This window comes from Portunus trituberculatus, chromosome 46 (genome assembly GCF_017591435.1).
Source record: "Portunus trituberculatus isolate SZX2019 chromosome 46, ASM1759143v1, whole genome shotgun sequence".
Classification (NCBI taxonomy): Eukaryota; Metazoa; Arthropoda; class Malacostraca; order Decapoda; family Portunidae; genus Portunus; species Portunus trituberculatus.
In genome coordinates, this window is record NC_059300.1 from 8,776,558 (window position 1) to 8,792,264 (window position 15,707).

Sequence of the window (15,707 nt, forward strand, 5' to 3'; positions counted from 1 at the left end):
GCCGCGCCTCCCACTGGACCAAGGTGAAGAAGGCGTTCCTGACGGGCCAGCAGCACCCGCACATCAAGGCGGAGCTCGTACAGGCGGCGGGCTCCTCCTCCCTGCCACCCTCCCCTAGCAAGAAGACCACCACCTTCCACTTCGACACTCCTCCCGACCACCTTTGTGAGTCTTTGTGTGTGTTTGTGTGTGTTTGTGTTTGTGTTTGTGTGTGTATGTGTGTGTGTGTGTGTGTGTGTGTGTGTGTGTGTGTGTGTGTGTGTGTGTGTGTGTGTGTGTGTGTGTGTGTGTGTGTGTGTGTGTGTGTGTGTGTGTGTGTGTGTGTGTGTGTGTGTGTGTGTGTGTGTGTGTTTGTTTTGTGTTTGCGTTTTCGCGTGTGTGTGTGTGTGTGTGTGTGTGTGTGTGTGTGTGTGTGTGTGTGTGTGTGTTTGTATTTGCGTTTGTGTTTGTGTGTGTGTGTGTGTGTGTGTGTGTGTGTGTGTGTGTGTGTGTGTGTGTGTGTGTAGATAATTAATGTATGTGTGTTAATTGCTTGAAGCTTGAAAAAGGTTGGTGACCTTCGTAGATTTTAGTGGCAACTCACATGAAACAAATTACTTATAAGATGCGCAAGGTCGCAAAAAAAAAATAAATAAATAAATAATATATATATATATATATATATATATATATATATATATATATATATATATATATATATATATATATATATATATATATATATATATATATATATATATATATATATATATATATATATATATATATATATATACAGAGAGAGAGAGAGAGAGAGAGAGAGAGAGAGAGAGAGAGAGAGAGAGAGAGAGAGAGAGAGAGAGAGAGAGAGAGAGAATGTGCTAGCAGTACACACAGGCATTGTAAAAAATGCCATGCATCCATGCAGTGCTTTTTGTGTGTTTCAGGTCGAGGCCACAAGTAGTTGCGCAGTAATTATTTGTAATGTAGCCTGTGTGCATGAAATTGAAGCTATAAATAGATGCCAATCATTAATATATTTCTGTTTTCTATGGTGAGAAAATATCTACTCTGGGAGTGCTCGAGAAATCACTTTCGCTATGAGGAGGATAGTAGTAGTAACGGTAGACAGTAATAGATACAGCAATGGTAAAAATAGAGGTGGTAGTAGTATTAGTAGAAATGATGGAGAAAGCACTAGTTGTGAAAATCGTGATAGAGGTAGAAGTAGTACTAGCAGTAGTAATAGTATTAGTAGTAGTAGTAGAAGTAGTAGTAGTAGTAGTAGTAGTAGTAGTAGTAGTAGTAGTAGTAGTAGTAGTAGTAGTAGTAGTAGTAGCCGTAGTATAACAATAGTAATAATGCTTCTCCTCTTTCGTAGCCTTGTCGTATCTGGCGCATCACCTGCACGCTCTTCTCCCAGGTGTAGGCGCCTCCGCCTTGGACGACTCCAGCTCCCCAAGTATGTCTCCCCTGGAGGCCTCCCCCGACACCCTCGCCTCCCACAGCCACAGCACCTCCACGCCCTCGCCCCAACCTCACCCCACTCCCTCCCCACAGCCCTCTGGTGAGCACTGCTGTGTACACACACACACACACACACACACACACACACACACACACACACACACACACACACACACACATCTTATTATATACTTGTGACATGTGATTGTCTGTCACACACACACACACACACACACACACACACACACACACACACACACACACACACACACACACACACACACACACGAGAGAGAGAGAGAGAGAGAGAGAGAGAGAGAGAGAGAGAGAGAGAGAGACACGTTATTTGGGTTTTCTCTTCGTCAGGGATGCAAAGGAACCTTGCTGACCTACAGAAGAGCCTGAGCGGGGAGTTCAACCGCCGCTTGCAAGAGTGGGAGAAGTTGAAGAGCGGAGCAATTCAAGGAGGCCCTTCTTCTGCACCCTCATCCGGAACGTCTGTTGGCCCGGTTCATCCCGAGGAGAACTTGCCTCACGAGTTTCGTAAAAAGCTTCATGAGTGGGAGAAAATGAAGGAGCGGGAGCGGGAACGAGTAAGCGACTCTGCATGACTCTGCTTCCAGCCATCCTGCACACTTCTCTGCTCTCGTTCTCTCGCAAAGCCTATTTATTTATTGAACTTTTTGAAAGAAAGACTTATTCATATCAATTCATATATAGTAAGCGTTACTAATTAATCCACCTTCTATTTTTACTTACTGGTTTTGTGAGCGGTAGTACTGTGAATCTATGTGTTCTGTTTGCTATATTTGTCATCAGTAATACTGACTGCACCACATGTGACATGGGAATCTCTGTCACGTAACTGTATCACTACAGGGCAAACCTGATCTCCCGAGGGGGCAGGAGGACGTGAAGACCAAGGTGCATGGCGAGGACGATCTTCCCGCTGATTTCAGAAAGAAGCTGACCGAGTGGGAGATCCGTAAGGCCTTGGTGGGCAAGAGTCAGCAGAACGTGGAGGAGCTGCAGAAGAATCTCGGTGAGGAATTCAATCGCAAAATGGCTGAGTGGGAGAGGATTAAGGCCTCAGCCTCCCACGGCCACATCAAGCCTTCATCCTCTGCCAGCTGCATACAGGCCAAGCCCATTGTTCCGCCGCCTCCGGTGCCACACAAATCTGGCAGCATATCCAGTCAGGGTCAGATTAAATGTTCCGCTTCCACGAGTCAGGTGTTGGCAAAAGCGTCCATGGCAGGGCCCACTGCCAGCCCTAGATTGGATAGAAAGGGATCCGGCCACAAGATCAAGAAGAGCAAGTCCAGCAAGACTGAGAAAGCTCCTGTGGTAAGTTCAGAAGCTGTGATATCCTCGTCCTTGACATACTGTCTTATGAATTATCTAGTTGTATACACGTACTTGAGTATCATTGAACAAACCATCATCTGCTACATACCGGTGTCATCACACTGATGACGTTTGTCTATGCGTTGTGAATTTTTCTCTAACATTTCCTTGGGAACAAAAACTGACCTTTATTTCTGGAAGCTGCAGAACAAGGCTGAGAGCGGCAACAAAGGGCGGGACAAGTCAGACAAGGAGCTCCAGTGGCTCGAGAAAGAGCTGCTGAAGGTGGAGAGGGAGAAGCAGCGGCTAGAGAGGGAGAAGGAGAAGTTTCTTGAGAGACAAGCAAGGTGAGACGCGGTTTAGACGGATGATAGGTTACATTAGAGGTAATGATAAATTAAGGCATTGATAGTCGTCCTTCTCTTTCCTTTATCAATGTATGTTTCTCAGTCACTCTTTCCTTTCTCTTCTCTACGCACTCACCACACGCCCTCCATACCTCAACTAGCTTGTGTTTCCTGCATAACCTTCCTTCGCTCTTAACACCAGGCTGGAGAAGATGCGGCAGGCGATGGCTCGAGGCGGCCCGGCCAAGAAAAAGGAAATCTATATCAAGACCTCGACTGGGGAATTCCGCTTCGAGGGCATCAGCCAGACGTTCACCAAGAGGCTGTACGAGTGGGAGGAGCGGCGCGGCATCCGACCCGAGTCATCCACCATTGCGCTCCTCGATCCGAACTACAAGGCGCCGGAGAAGGAAGTACAGGAGAAACCCAAGAGTCCAGAGCTCGTCCGTTTAGTTAGGTGAGAAAGAGAGAGAGAGAGAGAGAGAGAGAGAGAGAGAGAGAGAGAGAGCTACAAAATTTTCAAACTACTATGTGTCTGATTCCTATTTTAACTCATGTTCTCCTTTTTTCATACACCTTCGCATTAATGGATGTTGATTCTCTATGGTTCAGTTTGATGACTATTCCTTATTGCACCATCTACCACCAACGCTTTCACCACCACCACCACCACCACCACCACCACCACCACCAACAACAACAACAACAACAACAACAACAACACCTTTCCTTCACTGCAGGTCGAAATCTGAGTCCTCGATGGTGGCAGATCTGGTGGGCCCGACGCTACACTCTCGCGCCTCCAGCCTCTCCCTCGGCGAAAGAGAAACGGATGAGCCAGTCCTGCAAGGTAGGTGGCGTTCCCTGAGAGAAATCATTATTATTAGCATCTATTTATTTCCATTTATTGATCTATTTATACCATTTATCTATTCTATTATTATCACTGTTATTATGATTTGGTTATTTGTTATTATTTTTTATTTGGTCGGAGGCGGGCTGGTAGGGGACTGTTTAACCCCTTCAATACTGGGACGCATTTTAACCTTGAGATTTATGTACGATTAGACTATTTTATTGACATTAATAAGGGTCTATGGAGGTCAGAAGATTAATGGCCACAGTCTTCACAATCTTATTCCCCCCCACATGAGTTTCTGCAGCTGTATAAGATCACCATATAGTAAGCAGAATGAATATAGAAACGCGTCATGCTGCTAAAGGGGTTAAGGAGAAGGAAATAAGAAAAAAATCAGAAAGTAGAATAAAACTTGAAATCATGATTATTGTCGTGTATGAAACTATAATTTTCCAAGTATTGCTGTCACGGTATACGGTGGAAGAGAAGGGGAGATGGAGAAGGAGAAATGCGTGAGACGAACTGGAGGAAAATGACAGAAAAACTATTATCAGTGTAATTCATAATGGCTTAGTAATTACTCCTCTTTCTCCCTTCGCCTGTACCCACTGCGGCGGACAGCTGAGAACAAAGCAGCCAGCGAGCCCACTCTGGCGGCGGAGGACCCGGGGTCTCCGAAGGTGGCAATGCTGGTGCAGCTGGAGGAGGTAGTAGACGACCCCACCGCCCTTCACGACCCCGCCACGCCCTATGCTCCGGCAGAAATCACCAGAAACATCGACTCCTCCGGAAGGTAAGTTGTTTATTTATTTTCCTGCAAGATCAACACAGCCAGTCCTCACCACCTCGTAAGAGACGTAAGAGACGTAGTGGGAGATAACTAAATTGTTGGTTAGTCTTTTCTTCTTGTAGTTATATCCTTCTTATGAATGACCTCACAATATAAACCACAAAGATGCTGCAACTTGCCTACAACTGCGAAAAGAATGTTAAATAGTATTGAGCTAATGTGTACCCACACCAGATTTTAGTTGTCCAGGAAAATTGTACGTTTATGTATACTTACATTTTCTTTCCCATATATTTTCCTTGACTATATCTTTGTCATTCTTTCCTCAACCTCACCTCTCACAGCTCCTTACGCATGCGTACCCCTAACACTCGCCTCATTCTTCTCCCTTAGCGAGGAGGATGTGACGCGACGGCGACGTGCAGACGACGACGATGACCTGGCCACCAACTTGCAGCGGAACGACAGCGGCCGGGGCCACGGATCATACCGCTTGTTGCTGCACGAGAACATGAGTCTATTGGACAGACTCCGCCAGCAGGAGGACCTCTGCCGCGCGCTTGAGACTCAGATGGGGGACATCGACTCCAAGATGGACAACGTTGCTGACCAGCACCTCAAGACTCTGGGTGAGGAAGGAGAGGAGAGGAGGAAGAGGGAAAAAGAGAGATTAATCTTATTTTCAGTGTTTTATTTCCTGAAGGTTATACTGATGTGATGTGACAGCAGCCTGTAGTAGACCATAAAATGCAACTTCCAGTTACCGCTAGAGCTAGAAAAAATAGTAACAAAAAGTTATTAAATTTTTTTGCACTGTTCGAGATCACAAAGAAGATTTAAAAGAAAAGCTTTCTGTCTGATTATTTCCACATACACACACAAAAAAAATTAAAAAATCTTATCCCCTGTGATTACTAAGGACACCCTCGCTGTCTCACCACATTTTTACCTTTACCTTCCTTGTACGCATCCTACAGAGAAGCTGCACCGCCAAGTGACTATCATGAAGGACTCCAGCACCACCTCACACGACCCAGAGGGCGGCGCCTCCAGTGGCGGCTCTGAGGATGCTGAGGCCAACCAACGCCTCATCAACCAACTCAAGTCCCGCATCGTGGAACTAGAGATGCGGGGCGACCATCTCATGAACGAGAAGGAACAGTTGGAGGTAAGGAAGATGAGGAGGAAGAGGAGGAGAAAGGAATGGTAGTGGCAATGGCAAAATATTAATTTCAATGCATTCCAAACTGAGATTACTTAGAATTGTGACGATCGAAATGTGATCCCCCTGTGAGTGGCGAAATAAACAATAGTTGCATGAATATATTGTCCAATCTCAAACTCGTGATCTACTGATCATGAAACATTTATTTTACTTGAAATATATGTACCCTTTCCTCCAGCGTGCCTTTAAGCTACACAAGGACCACGAAACCGAGATCGCCGAGTCCTTGGTGGAGAGGATTCGTGAACTGCAGAACGCCGGGGCCGAGGTCAACATTCAGACCGTCCAGTGCCCGAGCAGTGACCTTGCAACATCTCAGGAAGGAAGGTGGGAGTTCATATTTCCCTCACCGTAACAATGCTGAAATCATTCTGAGGTAGTTGCTTTGTTTGTGTTGGCGGTAAATGAAATCATGTGTGTTTATGTGTGTGTTACAGTGTTGCTGTGGATGAATCAGTACCTGAAGGATTACACAAACAAGTAGAAAGTAAAGAGGAAGTTGAAAAGGTGTCTCTACCGGATATGGATAAAGAAAGAGAAAAGAGAAGGAAGACTTCGCGAGAGGGGGAAGTGGTCGAGTCTGGGAGGCGCGAGAGTCGAACACGAGAACATCGAAAAGTCAAGAAGGTTCCCTCAAAGAAGGTGCAAAAGCTCCACAACCTGACTGGTGACTTGCTCTTCCAGGTGAGAGAATAAAAGTACGATTTGGGCGGGACAGCTTTTGGTTTAGGAAAGAAAGAGGTGTGGGGGAACAAACAAGAGAGAACTTGTAGGGAGTGATTATTCTGAGAGACAAGATAGGGTGGAAAAGGCAGAGTAAAGATATTGATGTTTTAAATTAAATGAATGGTCAGTAAACTAAGCAATAGTACTTTACATATTATTGACCTGGATCTTGCTCTTAAAACTTTTTTTCTGAAACGCGAGCGCTTGTTTACTTTCATATTATTCTGGATCATGAATGTTGTCTGCCTGTCTGTTTTCTGTAGGCCAAGCGGCTGGAGCAAGCATTGGTGTCCAAACATAATCTAGATCGACGCGGGGCTAGCGGGCCTCCCCTGCCCGTCGCTTACAAACCGAGGAGTCTTCGGGGGCGTTCGTCCTTACGTTTAGCAGGAGACACTGCTGCCCCACCACGACGAGGGAGGAATACCCCCTCTCGCACCTGGTCATCCATCGAGGCGATCACATTCCCTGCTGATTCCCAGGTGAGTCTTTAAAGCCACACCACTCCCAGGTACCACAGGCCACACCACTCCCAGGTAACACAGGCCACACCATCCTTACACAACATGAATGATTTGCATTTTATGTATATTAGGTGTTTGATCAATAGGCCAAGGGAAAGTGTAGTTCTTGAAATTGTGCCATAATTAGGTTATTCCAAAGTAATAGTTTAAAGATCTAGTTTGTGTGCAGTCAACAGTAGTCACTGCTAACATCTGCGGTGTTGTTTCCGTGTGATTCATCGTCTACTGTGAAACAGCCCTGTTGGCAACTGTTCCCGTGTTTCTTCAGGGAGCCGGTGAGGCGGAGGGTGGGGACAGGCAGGAGACAGAGGAAGGTAATGTGATGACGAGCAGGAGTCTCAAAGGCCAGTCATCCATGGGATCTGGGTCGTACTCTGGTGATCCGCAGGAGCTCCTGGCCATGAACGCTGAGCTCAGTCGAATGGCAAAGGAACTGCGGCTTGAAATGATGCAGATGTGGAGCTTCAGAGGTGAGTGGAGCGGAATGCAATAGATGGAACACGAGTTAACAGAGGTGTCTTTGTCAACGTGTCAGTGACATTTCCGGAATGTAACACACTTTCCTTCGCAGATTCCACTTCTCCTGAGTCGGTGACGTCAGAGCCCATGTCGGTGCACGACATAGAGCCTTTGTCAGTTCACAATATAGAAGAGGACACGGTAAGAATTTCATGACTCTAAAGCCTGAGAGACATATCCTATAATCCCTTGTAGCAGTCTTAGTAGTATAGGGAGAATAGTGGCGTAGGGCACTAGGTGGAGTGTTAGGTTAGATGTCTCTCCGCAGTGTGTGTGAGGAAGTGGAGAGAAGTTTGGTCTTTGTCATGGGATTTGTTGACGTTTGTTCGGCACATTATTGCATGCTGTTTTCTCTACGGGCAAGTGAATGAAGCTCATATTAGCCACAGTAGTAGTAGAGGTTTCCCATCACTTTTCTTACAGTGTTTGAACAAAGTTGCCTGTATGGGTTCACCAAAAAAAACTGTCTGGGACGGGGCGCCTTCTCATTTTCCTGAGTGAGAGGTAGAATAGTTATTTCTCGTTGAACCTTGCTGTGTTCCTTCCCAGACTGAAAAGGACCGGTTAGTAGCGGAAGCCAACGAGGTTTTCCAGAGCATCGCCATGTTACACAACGATAGTCCCCCGCCCTCGCCTCACGTTGTCAGGTCGCCCTCCAGCCGATCTCGTAAGTCACCCACCAATGTGCCACACGCAAAGCTCAGAGATGCGGTTGGTCTGGATGAAAAGCGGAGCCGCCGGGGCACTGAAGACAAAGACCGCAGGTAAGGGTTGTTGAGCATTCCGTAGTCGATGCCACCGATATTATCTACACGATTTCGAAACTTTCTTTTTTCTAGCGCAAGAATGACACATTGTATCGTTAAATTCCTTCACTATTGACAGGTCTAACAATAAAACACCGTCCAGAAAGAACTCTTATCGAAAGCAGCAGCCGAACAACCTTGAGGAGGACGAGGAGGAGGAGCAACTGGAGAAACAGCCGGAGATAAGTGTGTTCGGTGCCACGCTGGGAGAGTTGCTCCTGCGCACACAACACCATCACGAGGAGGAAGAAGAAGAAGATGAAGATGAGGAAGAAGAAGAGGAGGAAGAGGAAGAACACAGACGTTGGGAGGGACAACGAAGACGCTCGTCTGACGGACTGTCCACTGTGACCTCAGGACCTTCGCGCTCCCACTCCCCCTCCCCCAGCATTGCTTCCAGCGCCGCTGAGGCCGAGGTGAGTTAACGGGAAGTTTCATGAAGTCAGTGTAGTGAACACTGATGATAACACGTTAGTTATGTAATTTACTTCTTCCTAGAGAACATTGATTTGATTTTTAAAAAGTATTTACTATCTGTTAACTTTCGTTTTTTTTTTTTTTTTTTTGTTACCTGAGGATTACCGTTTTTTTTTTTTTTTTTAACAAGATTTTTAACCCATGCTAGCGTTCCATTGTATGTTTAATTACTGACGCATCTCTTATTCGTGCCTCATCAGACTACCCGTTTGTCTCTTTTCTTAATAACATCTCAGAACAAAACATTACTTAACTCATAATATAAGTGTCACAATTGAACCTCATCCTTCTTTAGCTAAGTCAGCTTTGAGAGTGATATATATTACAGAAAAGATAAAGAAGATTGGAAACATGATAATACGTACAGCACCACACTGTTAAAGACTTTCGTTAGCGTATATCGGTAAATGAAGATGAGAGATAACTGATGTTGAACTCTTTTCCTGCCAGTCTTCCTCGCGTGTGGACGAGGACGAGGACAGCATCTCCCTGCCAGGCACGTGGAAGACCGCCACTACCTCCACCACCCGCTCCGGGGAACACATCCTCTCCTCCAGTTTTGAGTGGGAGGAGGAGGATGCCGAGGAAAGAAAGAAGCCCAGAGCGAGGTGGAGAGTTATGATGGAAGACACAGAAGATGAAGTGGAGGAACAGAGACCAAGAGGGAGGTGGAAGGCTGTGGTAGATGATGTGAATGACGACACTGTGGTAATGAAGCCCAAACGAAGATGGAAAGCAGTGGTCGATGAAGAGGAGGAGGAAGAAGAAGACGGTAAAGAAACTCCTACGCCACAGAAGACATCGGAAGCAGACCAAGACGACTGCACTGACTTTGTAACTGAGGTAACGGTAATCCTTCCCTCAGCTCGGCGCGCTACTAGAGACCTGAAGACCCGCCGCATCTCCGACACTCAGGTAAGACATATCAAGGCCACTTAACGTACCCAGTTATTTAATACGAACGAAGTTTAACCTTATCTAAATGTTGCTCTTGCTTGAAATGATGTCTTGATATTTGTAATGGACTTTAAATACTCACAGATGTCTCCAGACCAGTGACATATCATTACACAATGATAATGAACCTCAAGTATTGGAACATATTATGCTCTACCGTTGTCGAATGCACTATTATTGTTCTAAGTACGCAAAACACTTCATTAATATGACTATTTTTTTTTCTATAGGTAGAATATGAAAGCTTTGGACAGGAGAGTAAGGACGAATGCCTCACTAGCACGTTTAGTAAATCAGTGCATGAAGATGAGGCGCTGCCGGGAAGAAGACTGAGAAGACTGGGTCTAGCCAACTTATCTCGTGCGCCGGAGGACGTTTCATGGCCGGATGAAGCTTTACCATCTGCTGTGGCCACCAACACTCACCAGATGTCAGACAAATCTCCTGATGTTTTTGTCCCCACAAAACGAACCATTTTTACTGTTCAAGGAGGAAATAGAAACCCTGATCAAGCCCGTGCTACTCCCACCTTTGTTGAGAGTCAGGATGAAGAGCAAGAGGGCAGTAGGGGTATTTGGCGAAGAAGTCAGAGCCATCCTGAAAATGTCTCGGAGGCAATAATTCAGAAGCCCACTCGGTCCTGCAAAGAGAAAAATACCAGTGATAATGTGAACGGCCACCAAAGTAGCTCGCCCGTAACTAAGTCCAGGATTAGAAGAGCCTCACGAATATCTTCCTCTTCGATGGCTCAGTTAACAAAACAAACTGATCAAATTTCATCAACTAACGAGCCTGAAGTGGAAGTCAGGCACGAGAAACCCGATAGAGATGCTACCTCTTCTCAAAAGGAAAATGGTAAGGCCATAAGTAACACTGCCAAGGAACAAACTGAAACTGAAGTCAAATCAACAGACACACATAAGCCAAACATAGTTGCTGAAGAGGGTACTTCATGTGCTGAGAAGACGCCCTCCCACATCCCTCCGCCTCAGCCCCTCACCTCTGTCGCCATCACCACTGCACTCCTCCAGACACCCGCAGCAACTAGCCCTCCCATTGAGTCTAAAAGAAAGGTCTTAGAGGCCGTCAATGAAGGTGTTCCTGCTGTCCGTAACATCATACAAAAGTTCAACAAGCGTATCACGGAAAACCAGGAATTATTAGGAAGCCCCTTTCGGTCACCACCCAGCAGCCCACCATGGCAGTCACCTCGATCTCAAAGAAAAATTTTGGCTGATTTAAATTCATGCCAAGCAGGAACAGATAACAAATTTCCAGCAAAGAATGGACAATCTACTTATGAATCATCTCGATCAGCGACTGCCAATGTGGCCAGTGGTGTTCTCAAATCCCAAAGTGCCTCAGTCATTGCCTCCCACCCAGCAGAGTTGCCACCAAAGGTTCAGCGTTCAGCAAGTGGCTCCTGTGTGCAGGCGGATAAATCCATTAGTAGCGAAGTGAAAGTCACTGTCTCAGGGGGATTGGTTGCCTCACCGCAACTGTCCAGGTGCAGGGGTGCAAGCCCTGGCGAAGCGTTCAATTGCTCTTCTAGTGTAAGTCCCGCCCTCACACCAGCCGCCACTGATCTTGACACTTCCTGTGATCTGGAATTTTCAACGGAAGATACTGGACACACTCATGAGCGGCTGACAGGGCCCTTGAGGCCTGAAAGGCGTAGTCCTGCAGCTCATATCCGTGCACTCAGAATTAAAAAAGCAAAGGAAGAGTTCCTCGCTCGTGGAGCGGGTCTGCCAACTACTGACCATGGAGCAAGTGACACAAACGAAACAGTAAAGCTTAGACACAGAAGTGGCACAGCCAGCACGGAGGGCAGCTGGAGAGAATCTGATGAACTCTGTGCAGCAGCACCATCTCCTACCCCAACAGAAGGGAGTAGTCGCGAGAAGGAAGAAACTCGAGACAAACCACCAAGAGTCGCTTCTCGAAGACGAAACATTCCAAAGAAAGAGTCATTCCGCAGACAGAGTGCTGGTTGCCTACTAGAGGAGTCTGCATCCGCCAAACACTCTTCGCAGGTTGTAAAGTCTTCCTCGTCAGGAGTACTGGCCAACGTTAAGAGACACTCAAGAATCTCCATTGACTCCCAGTCTCCTGATCGACGAAAAGAGTCCATTGATCAGTGTGGTGAACAAGCACGAACACCTCTTGGAATATTCAAGTTGTTCCGACGTAATCGAAGTAAAGATAAGCGGGACATGCCCTCAGTACAAAAGCTGTGCCGTCAGAGTCTGGTGGTGGACTTCGCCAATGGCAGAGGCCGAACCCAAAGTGCTTCTCCTCAACCGCCTCCTGAGCCCCATCTCCGGGCTCTGCCCGAAGTAGAAGTAGAAGAGGCTCCGGAAGCTGCTGCTCGATCCTCGAAGACGCTGCCAAGAGGAAGTTCCATGGATGCAGTGCCTCTGGCGCCCTCTCGCTCTTGCCCATCGTCTCCTGTCGCTCCTCACCGCTCTCGAACTGCCAACTGGCTGGCTCGTGGCCGTCAAATATTCAAGAGCCGCTCTCCTTCGCCAGGGAAAAAGGCACGGTGACATTCGCCCCATTGCTTATGTGGATCAGTCAGTATGTCGCCAAGACTGGTGTTTCGCTGCTGCCAGTCAAGCGATGTTTGAGTGCACACCACAGGTGGCTCATATAATCCTCCAAGATGTGGGAAAGGTTATCTCTGAACTATCATCATACACACTAAAATTACACCTCATCCCAATACAGCAAGTGTGACTAGAGGCAACTATCCACACGAAAAGGAGAAAGCAATGTAATAGTAATGAGTCTGAAATATAAATATACAACAATGTGGCTGCACCAGAGCCCATAGGTCAAAACTCTTAAGAGTAGATCAGCCGCAGTATTTCCTTAAAAATAGGATGGATTCAAGAAACATTTCACAGCATATCAAGCATTGTTGAAGTTTACCAATGCCAGATGCTTGAAACTCTGGAGACCTGTCTCAACCGGATAATTCAAACGAAAACAATCAGATGCCATATGATGACTGAAAGAGAACAGGTACACAAGAAAACAAGTAGATGTATGTGAATGAAATATGCCAAACCTTTCGTGAACAGTGATATAATAATGGCACAAAAGTCAGTTTCTTATGCTACTCTGAGCCTTGCACTCTAACCATGGCATAGTGATATGTGTCTTACTCTTCTGAGGCTTTTGTATATCTGGTGATACGGATGCAAATGTTACATGATACTATGACATGTACTGTACAGTATGTACAGTAATAATGCTGAAAGGACGGCGGCAAATTTGTCTCGCCCAATATGTGTTGTCTTATCAGAGCTTTGGATCAGCGCAGCAAGCTGCATCGTCAGTCTGCAACATTGTGTTAGGAATAATTATTCATATTGTCAATATAATTCCTTTTCTACGTACCTGGTATATAAGTAGCCTTAAAAAGTAGTTATTAAGATAATAGGAGAAATGGTTGAAGGGTGGAATCACTATCCTTTATTAAATCAAGAATAAGACAGAATTGTGGTGGGAAATTACTGTCTAGGCAAGATATTTAATGTATTTACTAATTAAAAGTATAGGCACGGAAAATATAAGAGACAAGAAGAGAAAGGAGCTATACAGGACATCTGTTGGGGAAGAAACAAGTAATAATAATGGAATTGTTAAATTGGAAGATAAAATAATAGGAAACCATTGATGAGAGTATAACTTGTATACATGTAAATTATTGTAAATGGAGAGAGAGAGAGAGAGAGAGAGAGAGAGAGAGAGAGAGAGAGAGAGAGAGATGCAAGGCGCCATTCTTTTCTATCTGCCACAGTAACACCAGCAGGAGACGGCACTGAATCTGTGAGGTGACAGAAGAACAAGCAGGTGAAGTCTATCGATGATGGCAACAATGAGGGCCAGCAGGACAAAGGAAGAGAAGGTACGGTAATAGGCAAATGTTAGTCAAAGTAAACATAATATGAAATTATTACTGTAACGTGTAATGCGTGTGTTTGAAATGTATATTTTATTTGTTTTGTATGCGAATGTTTATATATATATATATATATATATATATATATATATATATATATATATATATATATATATATATATATATATATATATATATATATATATATATATATATATATATATATATATATATATATATATATATATATATATATATATATATATATATATATATATATATATATATATATATACACACACACACACACATATATATATATATATATATATATATATATATATATATATATATATATATATATATATATATATATATATATATATATATATATATATATATATATATATATATATATATATATATATATATATATATATATATATATATATATATATATATATATATATATATATATAGAAACAGTTACACTATGTGGTTGGGTGGCGTGAAGGTGTGTGTGTGTGTGTGTGTGTGTGTGTGTGTGTGTGTGTGTGTGTGTGAATGAACACAAAAAAGAAATCACAGTTTGTGTAAGTCTTGCTATGTGGAGAGAGAGAGAGAGAGAGAGAGAGAGAGAGAGAGAGAGAGAGAGAGAGAGAGAGAGAGAATTGTTATGGGACTGAATGAGGGGAGATAAACAGAATGGAGGGGAGATAAGTTTTTTTTTTTTTTGTGCCTTTACGTGTGTGTGCGTGTATGGGTTCTTGCGCTTGTGTGTGTGTGTGTGTGTGTGTGTGTGTGTGTGTCTCTGTGTGTAATTCACCACGGTCGTCTGCTGGTCACCCAGCCAGCCTTCCCCATTACTGAGTGAGCTCAGATCTCATAGACCGACCTTCGGATAGGACTGAGACCACAACACACAACGGGAAAGCGAGGCCACAACCCTCGAGTTACATCCCTTACTTACTTGCTGCTAGGTGAACAGGGGCTACACACTAAGAGGCTTGCCTATTTGTCTCGCCGCAACCGGGATTCGGGCTTTTTCGGTTGTGAGCCGAACATGCTAACCATACTGCGGTGTGTGTGTGTCTGTGTGTGTTTTCCCGTGTGTGTGTTATTTTTTCATGTCCTGGCCAATAGCGCCTGTAGGTAGTATACTTGGAGAGTATTGGAAGCGCTGTTAAGCTTCCACCCATTAGTGGCGCAGGCAATTTTATTTATAGTGGTACCCATATTAGGGCCCATATCACCACCCAAATGCATCTTTGGTGTAACCACCTAAAATCCTGGGTATCATGGTGACATGTAGGTAACTTTAAACCACTCGACAAATGACAGCTTCAAAGAGGAATGTGGTGGGATTCGAACCTACTCGTGGACGTCTGCCCAATCCACGCTCACAACCGTATCCACTACGCCACCGCCTCCCTATAGATGCGGTGATTCATCATGCAACGGTTGTAACCAAGTAGCACGTTGCTAGTAACCCGAGAGAATGTTCGTATACGGAGAAGAATCGAATTTCCGTTGTATTTTGTGCTTGTAGGCTAATCCTAATTGTTCATAAGACAAGACGCTCATATCCTGAGACACCACTGTGTGTGTGTGTGTGTGTGTGTGTATATATATATATATATATATATATATATATATATATATATATATATATATATATATATATATATATATATATATACACACACACACACACTAAGGCACTGTGTTAAGTGTTTATGTAGTTTTAGCAAAGGTCGGAGCTTTCCTGGTGGAG

The 15,707-nt window shown here is 44.6% G+C and overlaps 1 protein-coding gene across 10 annotated transcripts in view; it reads left to right on the forward strand.

Annotated features, from left to right (window-relative positions):
* LOC123520364 overlaps window positions 1–13,706 on the forward strand; it is a 41,833-nt gene extending 28,127 nt beyond the window's left edge. For 4 of the 10 annotated variants that reach the window (XM_045282601.1, XM_045282608.1, XM_045282606.1 and 1 more), the window contains 19 exons: window positions 1–165; window positions 1,361–1,546; window positions 1,813–2,039; window positions 2,326–2,793; window positions 2,995–3,140; window positions 3,343–3,597; window positions 3,881–3,990; window positions 4,621–4,792; window positions 5,183–5,418; window positions 5,767–5,957; window positions 6,193–6,341; window positions 6,452–6,698; window positions 7,004–7,222; window positions 7,533–7,734; window positions 7,836–7,924; window positions 8,333–8,547; window positions 8,669–9,005; window positions 9,517–9,981; window positions 10,254–13,706. The exon at window positions 1–165 is cut by the window's left edge and continues 49 nt beyond it. In XM_045282601.1, the coding sequence (XP_045138536.1) occupies window positions 1–165; window positions 1,361–1,546; window positions 1,813–2,039; window positions 2,326–2,793; window positions 2,995–3,140; window positions 3,343–3,597; window positions 3,881–3,990; window positions 4,621–4,792; window positions 5,183–5,418; window positions 5,767–5,957; window positions 6,193–6,341; window positions 6,452–6,698; window positions 7,004–7,222; window positions 7,533–7,734; window positions 7,836–7,924; window positions 8,333–8,547; window positions 8,669–9,005; window positions 9,517–9,981; window positions 10,254–12,572 (6,398 nt within the window). In that variant the 3' untranslated portion in view covers window positions 12,573–13,706. The remainder of the gene's footprint in view (window positions 166–1,360; window positions 1,547–1,812; window positions 2,040–2,325; window positions 2,794–2,994; window positions 3,141–3,342; window positions 3,598–3,880; window positions 3,991–4,620; window positions 4,793–5,182; window positions 5,419–5,766; window positions 5,958–6,192; window positions 6,342–6,451; window positions 6,699–7,003; window positions 7,223–7,532; window positions 7,735–7,835; window positions 7,925–8,332; window positions 8,548–8,668; window positions 9,006–9,516; window positions 9,982–10,253) is intronic. The other 6 variants (XM_045282605.1, XM_045282609.1, XM_045282611.1 and 3 more) reach the window with 3 other exon arrangements.
* Window positions 13,707–15,707: the final 2,001 nt, after the last annotated feature.